This window comes from Morone saxatilis, unplaced genomic scaffold (assembly GCF_004916995.1).
Source record: "Morone saxatilis isolate NCDOM2014 unplaced genomic scaffold, NCSU_SB_2.0 Contig14, whole genome shotgun sequence".
In the NCBI taxonomy this organism is placed as follows: Eukaryota; Metazoa; Chordata; class Actinopteri; family Moronidae; genus Morone; species Morone saxatilis.
In genome coordinates, this window is record NW_023339696.1 from 5,826,884 (window position 1) to 5,836,151 (window position 9,268).

General features: G+C 41.5%; 1 protein-coding gene across 1 annotated transcript in view; it reads right to left on the reverse strand.

Annotated features, from left to right (window-relative positions):
• Positions 1–8,197, reverse strand: part of LOC118322668 (alpha-1,6-mannosylglycoprotein 6-beta-N-acetylglucosaminyltransferase B) — a 52,945-nt gene extending 44,748 nt beyond the window's left edge. Inside the window, exons 1-2 of the mRNA XM_035654402.1 lie at positions 7,786–8,197; positions 6,354–6,466 (exon numbers count right to left, since the gene is read on the reverse strand). Of these exons, the coding sequence (XP_035510295.1) occupies positions 6,354–6,466; positions 7,786–7,853 (181 nt within the window). The 5' untranslated portion in view covers positions 7,854–8,197. The remainder of the gene's footprint in view (positions 1–6,353; positions 6,467–7,785) is intronic.
• Between the last annotated feature and the right edge of the window lie 1,071 nt (positions 8,198–9,268).

Consider the following 9,268-nt stretch of genomic DNA (forward strand, 5'->3'; position numbering starts at 1 on the left):
AATGTTACACACTAGACCTTTTACTGACGCAATGCAGCCAAAGTATTTTACATGACTGACAGATTAGTCTTTTGTTAAGCTTCAAAAGTTCCCTAGAGAACATTCACTTGCATATAAAGCTCACCCTTCAGTTGAACTAATTAACTAGTATAGGAACTGACGGGTGCTCCAGGTCCAAGTCAGACAATGAGAGGTGCCAGTCCTTTTATTATCAGTCTGTCTTTGGTTCATTTAGACATGGCCACCCAAAACTGAATTCACATATCACTATTAAACAACACAACAGACTGAATATCTTTCCTACTCATCACAGATTCAGTTTCATTAAAATCCCCAGACAAAGTCCTTCAGTGGGAGGCTATAATTTAGATGTTTTTAGATCCTTTACAATCAAAATTTTATTTACAATCAATATTCACAAGACACCACCTAGGAGATATATATATATATATATCCTATACATCAAGGTATAATTATATATGTTTGTTGTCGAGAGACTGCCAGCCAACGCCCATAGTGGAAAGCACTAATTTAAATAATTTAATTAAAAAAGAAAGAAAAAAGTGGCAGCGCATCTTACCACCTTGGCCCTCATGCAGTGTGTGTATTCAGACACGGCTTGACATTATCTCAGAGGGACGTTCTGAACATTGTGTCTCACAACGCAGGGCTAATTTTACCACCAGCAGCTCCAAGATTCAGATGATGCATGTAATCTCTGCACAAAGTACATCCCATCAGTTAAACAAAAGGTACATAAAAGGATAAAATACCTGAATACCTACAGTAACTTGCAAGCATGTTGCTTTAATGAACCTTTTCTGACAATGCTGCAGCACTTGCCAGGGAAGCTCATGAGCCCTCAGCCCCAAAAACATGCAAACAAATAGACAAACACACACGTATGCAAAACTGCCAAATCCACAACAAAATAATGGATGCAAGAAAGAAGCAATCAAGGTGCTGCAATTACAGCAGTCTCGTCTTATTTCTGCAGCAATGTGAAAGGTCAGAACAAAAAGCTCCCACACTAAATCTAATAATTCAATCTAATGTTGAACACTTCTTTTAGATACTGTAGGTAGGCACCCGATACAACAAAAACTATATGTTGGCAGGCAAAAGAATCTACTTCTGCTGTTATTACATGTTTTGAAGGATGTATATTTTTCACTAGTTGGCATAGGTGTAATACAGGTGTTGAGCAGTATGTGGAAATCATGATGTCATTACATAGATAGCACAAACTACACCCAATTGAAAGCAACAACATGCATTAAAAGATAAGCTTTATACCGTCTACTACAACTTTATTCTACAGTGAGCTCACTAAGATGGAAATACGCCGTTTCTATATTTAGTAACTTATCCATCAACAAAACAATTGATTGTAGCAGTGTGTCATACACACCACATATATAAAAAAATTCTTCTCCCCACTGGCACGACTGAGAGCCAAATAAATAAATTCTGTCATCTCTTATATGCATGCTTGCTGGCTGAGTAGTTTTCTTAGTGTGGAAACTGAGGGTCAGACCCCTCCATCTCACCTGTCACCGGGATAAATTCATACATTTCCCTGTCCTCTCACTCCTAATTCAAATATTCATTACCGAAAAGGCTGATTGAGATTGAGTTTCTCTCTTCTTTTTTGGCACCTATGGGGGAAGCTGCCAGATCCAAGAAGCTATTAGAGCTGAAAACCTCTGTCACTTATCCTCCGAGCAGCTCCAGCCTCTTATTGTGCCTGACAGCCTGGAAAAGGGGGAAAACACCTCTGTAGCTTAAATTAAAACCTGATCTATCCTTTTCATTGGTTATTTCTGCTGACCCTCCCCACAGTATGCAAAGGTAGACCAACACATTTAGCTAGAAGCAAAGTGATGTTTTCTTATACTGCGCACACCGAAACACTGCAGCTTGACATTTATTGATTTATACCACAGCTTTAAAGCATTCATTTAATGTGTGATACATGGTGTACTTTTTTACAGTGAAATCAGCGAAGCACACCTGGCAACTTAGAAGGTGAGAAAAGGCTCAACAGACACATCTCAGCATCTGCTAATATACGCTCTTTAAAAACACACACTACTCAATTTACCCAGATACAGTGTCACAGCATACTTATTTTCCAGGACGGGCATTTAGCAATTTTATTCTCTTTTGTCCTTTCACTGCTCAGATTGTGCAAAACCACAAAAATATGATGAGCATTTGCATCTACATATTTCCTGTTTTCACACAAAATATTCTTGCAGGCATGCAAAAAAAAAAACAAGAATAGAAAATGCTACCTAAACCACATCTAGAAGTGAACTTCTTGACCCAGTTTGCAGCTCATACATAGCTGGTAATAAGAATAACTACAATACAATAACTTCACTTTAAGCTTATATTATACAATGATAGCACACATTATGCTGCCAATTGTTAAAATTAGTAGCTATGCAGCTTGAACATTAGTTACTTTGAAAATGATTGTGTTTCTGCGTGTGCTGCATGTACAGGTCCAAGTGCATACATGCACTGCATGGTCACACTCAGCTAAAGGATTATAATGCTGCAGCAGCTAATTTACAGAAACAGTCGTAATCAAATCTGCGGTACTTCTTTTCCCACTGCTTCCCCCAGGAGACAATTTAATCAACTGATGGGTCCACACCAACACTTCTACATGCAAAATTAAACCAACACCGACAGTCAATTCTACAAGAGACTAATAAGCAGCAGTGGTGACAACAGTCTCTGCCTAAAATGTGCCTATTGCAATGCCAAGAGCAAAATAAAAAAAAGTACCATGTTGTAGTTCAGCCTCAGTCTTAATTTCTTCTCAAATCATGCCTTAAATAAGAAGATGCTGAATGCCACAAAGCCGCAAACAACCAAAGCAATCTGAGACACAGAAAACATCTTTACAGTTGAATGTCCTGAAGTGTCTCTGACTGTCCTGGCCAAAATAACAATCATTACAACCCCTGTTGTCATACCCCACAATCCAAGAGAAAATCACTGGTCTTTCCACCAGGTGACAGGAGCTTGTGACAGAGTGAACAATGAGCAGCCATCTTTCATTCACACCTTTTTTTTTGTCGTCAGGCAGAGCGCCAGGCAGTCAGCGGCACATGAATTTACAGTTATTCTAAACTACTGGTGAAGTTCTGTCAGTAGCAAAGGTCAGTTTATTCTGTTCATAACATCTACATATGCCGGAGTAGAGCGCTATACCGCAAACTAATTATTTATCCCATTTTTCATTCAAACGAAGTATTGAAGTTTGCAGCATTGATAGACTTGCAAATGCCGTGCCCTTACAAGGAGCGATGTCAGGGAAGACTCATTTCCATGCATCACGTAAGACTGCTGAGGCATGAAATAAAAAAGTTCTGCCAGTGTCTGTGAAAAGGATCGCACTGAACAGGATACTGAACATCATGCTCCTTGCACACCTGATGCTCTGCTCAGTGATGGATTAAAAAGTAGTGGGAAAGGCTGGTTTTCTCCTACATTTAATCAGTTTCAGTAGTAGTCCAGCCACCAAAATGTAAGCAGTTGCTTTATTATTATTTAATACATTTGTGTGGTGATGTGGAGTAAATATAAAAAGGATTAAAATATATAGATTCAAGCACAGGGGAGTAGGTAAAGATTTAAGAAACCATCTGCTTTCTTTGAGAGATGCAATACTCTATCAGCCTGCAGCAAAACATATTTGTCACTTAGAGGTATTGGAGGTGAAACAAAAACCCTGAGGTAATGGAGCTTGCAGGTAGGAATAGTAAATGCATTCAAATCTGAACCATTTAGTCTTGCTCTGACCAGGGTAAAATCTGAAAGTATCCCTTTGTGGTAAAGCTGCATTAAGACCCCTGTGGTAAAAGGACACACTGTGAAGGTGGTCTTCAAAGAGCTTATTAGAAAGCTACAGTACACCTCTGGAGCCTTTAAGATATCTAGGATCAAATGCTTCTGCCTTTCATGCTTCCCACTCTGGTAGAACTAGTCTCCCTCTGTTCCCCTCTCACTTATTTTCCACATCATTAGTTTCCTGTACCTTCAAAGGGACGTAATGAAGGAATTGCATGCATTTTAAATCTGGATATAGCTTAGTATCCAAATGTAACTGTGGGGTATTCTGGGTCTCTGGCTCTGGAGTGTCATAGCCTAACACTTTTACACACTACAGTCTTTTCTTGACAAAAATAATACAAAAACAGGTCAGAGAGACTGAGCCGGAGAGAAGCATTTAAAAAGAGGTAGAGGGAGACAGACAGGCAGTGAGGGGCGAGAGAAACAGAAGGTAGCAAGACAATAATTATATATTTTTCTTACACCTTTTGCTCTTCAGGCAATTATTGCCATTCACAAGATGAGCAGTAAACAAGGTAATGGTTCCTCACAGCGCAGCCTGGCCATGTTGTTTACCCTTTCAGATTCAAAACACTCTGGATTTTAAGGTGCTCCCGCTGCCTCGCTGACATTTTCACATGTCCTGCGCGAATGCATGTCACACACATGTTGGTGTAAAGACTGACAAGGTAGTGCAGGTGTATGTGTGTGCATATATGTCCTGTAGCTCTCCCCAGCGTCCAGCAGCAGAGGTCGGATGGGTGTGTACAATCTAGTGTCGTCAAGGTACTGCTCCACTGAACAGTTCATCCTAGCTCAGTCATACTGCACAAACTTCCTGTGCCGCTAAGCCTCATTCCCAAACATCCACATGTACACAAAGACACATACTCACACACACAGAGGGTGAGAATTTACATAGCGTGACTCTCCCTGGTTAGTGGCGAGGCAGTGCTTAATGAGCTAGAGGCCAGATGCCTTCCCTTGACTGCAGCCTATGAGTGGTTAATTAATCAGACAGCTCTCCTGTCTTCCACCCTTCTCTTTCTCTCTCCTTCACCCAGAACCAGCTCTGCATATACTCCATAAATGGGTGAAATCCTTCAAAGTGTCTCCCTTGATGTCACCTGATGCACCTCGCTACAACATTTCCTTCATTACTGTTTTCCCGTGGAGCTCTGACAAGCCAATATTAAAGCTTCTAATAACCGAGTAGAGTCATTCAAGTGAGTCAGTCAAAAATATTCCAGCACTATCTTTATATCTTACACAACAAACAACCACAAGGCGATAAGATCAGTTGCAATGACCAGACTGCATTATTCAACGGGGATGAAATGATTATGGTTCCCTTATTTGAATAGAAATAAATTGGGATCAGTGTAATACTTTACAAATACGAACAACTGGTGTCCTTGAATGGGTTGTGATAGATTGCATTGCTTCTGCCTGTGCCAGCTGGTATCTGTCATAGAGGATGACACACAGTGTCAACATCGTGCCAGGCGGAGATAAAAAGGTGAGAGACAATAGTCCAAAAGCTAACACTGACTCTCCCAAATGGCTAGCGCTGTAGTGGTTTATATGCAGAGGCACATAGCGCAAACACAGAGAACGTGCTGAGAAAGATAAATTTTTTTGCAGTGGCTTTGATTTGTTGATCTCTGAGGCCAAGGTCAGTGTTGCTAGCTACTACACACATTTAAGTGGCCATTTGCACCTTTTAGGATGAGATTAGATTTGTCTAAAGGGAGTTGTCATTCAGCTGTTTCTGCTGTGCTCTCACTAAGAAACAAATGCATCTCTAGTACTGGTTGTCTGTCTTAAAAACATGGCATATTAATAGCATTATTTTATTCATTGAGTTGCTTGAGCTCATAAGAAGAATTCCACTGGTGGACTACTCCCTCCGTTTCTTCTCTATTCGCCTACATGAGTGGTTCTCAAACTTTTTCTAACATGCCCCCCTTCAGAAGCCAAAAAAAGTTTACACACACACACCATTCCACAATTAGCAATCATTAACAATGATAGGGGGACCAAAATTAATAAACAAAATGATCCAAATTGAATTTTAGTGAAATAAAAGGTCCTCTATGCCCCCCCAGGGCCCGACACACAGTTTGAGATCCACTGGCCTACATGAGCACATACAAACATAACAACCCCACCTCTGCCTCCACAAATTGTCTACTATTACTACTACTATAAATTAGTTCATATGGGTCAGAACAAGGTCATGTGGACACCGAACAGAGATGAAAGCAGGTGTAAAAAGGAGATGGAGGTGTAGATGAGAGAAGAGAGGAGCTTCTCGGGGGTGACAGTACCCCCTGACGCACTCCTGATGAGCAAAGTGAGCAGGTCTGTCAGCCCGCTGGCGGCAATCAAGGAAGCCCCGCGAAGAGCTCAGCATGTTCCCAGCCTGTTCATTACAAGCACGGGGGCACAGCTACCGCAGCAAGAGGCGACCCAGCAGCACTGACGTGTAACCGCAGGCTTACCTTCGGCTCGCACGGTGAAGGGGGAATCTCCGGGTCTCTTGGCTGAGAACTGGCCCCCGAGAGAGGTCATTAGAAAGCATAAGCTGAAGAAGCCAATTCCCACCACAAAGATCCTGCAGGAGAAAGACAGAGACGAGGGGCGATTAAGTGACACAGGAGCACGACATGGTTAGAGCTCATCAGACACAAAGAAAAAAGGTGCATGGGACAGATGAGGACAAAAAAGTAGAAGAGTGAAACTATGAAACAAAGAACGTGTCAGGGGAGTTCACTTCGAGACAAGCTCTGAGAGGTGACATAACTCCAAGTGCTTTGTGGGGCTTTATGGAGTGAGGACATACTTTCCAAGGTTCATGTCGTACCAACGAACCCACAAAAAAGCATTGTGTACTCGCTTGACTGTGTCAGCTCAAATGAACCATCAACACGGATGGGCTTTCTGCATCACACTGTGCTCAGTGAGCTAACATCCAAAATAAAAGCATGAAATTACTGCCCAGTGGTTGCGTTTTGGATAGAGCAGTGAACGTTTTTCAAGTTCTGAAGCTTTGAGAAAAAAAAAAAATGCTTTGGTGCGGATTAGCTCAAAAACAGGCTCATCGGCACGCTCCACGAGTCGTGCTGAGAAAATGTTTGGAAACAATCCTTTTGTAGAGGAAGGGACAGCAGGACAGATTGTCACTCTTCCATTCTGCACACCACAGCCTGCTTTGTTGAATTTGTAAAAGGCAGGAAACTGTCAGGGAGGCTGCAGACACTCAGCTACAGCCTGAGTGAGCGATAGAGCCATATATCTATCCAATATGTGAGGTGAGGGTGAAAATCTGGGATTTGATGTTCAGGAAGCATGCACACAAGTATTGTAGCAATGATTCTGCAGTTAGTGAGTTCTATTCTCTCTGTACCATCCACTGACAGTATGAGTGAGCCAGTTGCTCATTGGCATGTTAAATCAGGCATAATGTGTAACACCATTGTGTTCACTCAGAAAGCTGTAAAACATCAGGGAACTGGCCTGGACACCATGATGACTTATTTCTTAATCCTAATGGGTCCTTGAGCTTGTGTACAACTCATCTGGTCATACTTGGGGAGTTTTAATTAGTTTATAGCCGCTTGACTTGCTTTCACTTGTCTCCAGCTGCTGGTGGTTAAACTTAAAGCTGAGTAAGCAAACCTTAATTATGGCACAGCGGGCATCGCGTTGTTCCAGTTAATGCAAGAACTTGCAAGTTTTTGCAGAAAACAGAAGCTGAGGAATAAGCACTACTGTATTCGCACACACGGACATGTTATGCAGGAAGAAATTCAACCAAAAGTCAACCTATATATTTTTTATATGACGCAGAATACAAAAAAATAACAGAAAAATGCCTTAAATTTGAAGCAATGTAATGTACACACGTCAGTGCGTATTGAAAAGGTGTCTTACCTGAACGGTTTGAAAGTGAGAAGACATCTCCTCACCATAATGAAAAGCTCGGCGCTGATCGCAATCATTTTCCACACACACAGAAGGCGCCGGGTCTCCTTAACATTGTGCAAGTCTGTATGACAACCAGATTTAAAACCATAACTTTCAACCAGTCTGAAGCTTGACTGAGCGTGCGATGGGGAAACGGGCAACTTCCCAGCTCCGACAGTCCGCGTTGTGCTCCAACTTCAGCGGGAATCCTGCAGCAGCGGGTCGGTGGTCCTCCTTTAGGTTCTGCAGAGGAATAAATAGCCTAGAACAAAAGTTAGGTGGCTGTCAGTTAATAAACTAGGATTAGATCCCTGTTAAAGGTCCTGGAAATATAGCGGCATCGAGCGCATGTAACACAGGACTGTTGAGTTCCTTGAATTCCTTGAAACTGACTGACTCTCTCCTCATTGTATTAGTGGCTTTTTCCCTGTGGCTCGTTTACTGACAGCGCCATCTAATGACTTAAACTGGAAAACAGCATTTATTTTGGGTTTATTTAAAGAAAAACAGAGCATGGATGAAGGGACAGACAATAAGATTTTTTAAAAATGAGTCTCAATCTAGTATAAGTAAATATATATTGACAAATGTAGGTGTTACTTGGTTGTGATAACGCTCAATGCTAAGAGATGCTTATATGCTATAAATCCTTCTCAGTGACTGAATATTCATTATGATATATTCTCTGGTCTGTCTGGGATTGCATAAATCTGATCCATTTCTGATTATTTCAGCAAAACTTTATAATATCAATCAATACCATCCATCATCGTCCTTTCAAATACATTGAGCACCATTTTCAAACCTAATGAGAAGGGTCCAGCTGCGGTGAATTTACAGCGTTTTATATGTCAAATCCACATGGAGGAAATGGATGGCTTGGTTTTTCCGTTTTTCAGTACAAAAAGAATAAAAGGCATTCTATGGTTGATGGGGTTTGGGCCCATGTTTGCAAACCCTCGTACGAGAACTTACAACAGCATGAACAATGAGATTTAAACAATGCAGTTTTGTTAGTTTTTCAATTTACTGAAAGTAAAGCCGCGCGGGCGCTGTTTTCTCCGCCTTCGCTGACATGAATCGCAGGGGAAACACCGACGTCCCTGGGCAACATCCTTCATTAGTTTCCTGGGGTTTTCTTCTGGAGCGCGAGGAACGATTGTTCTTGCCGCAGCAGCTACGTCATGGCTGCATAAGTCATGAATTGTCCTCAACAAACTCGGTAGAAATATAGACTTAGGTCCTACACTGTAAATGTAAGCATATAATTGCGACTAACGTTCTGCTAGGATGGCTGTAGCTTGGCTAAACGTTTAGTTTCTATAATACACTTTACAGGAGTACTTAGATCTTATTTTGAAAACTTCTGGGTGAGAAACACTTAACTAGCGGAATGTTATATTAAACCGCATGTTTGGACCAGTTAACAGCTTCAGCCAAGAAAGGCCTA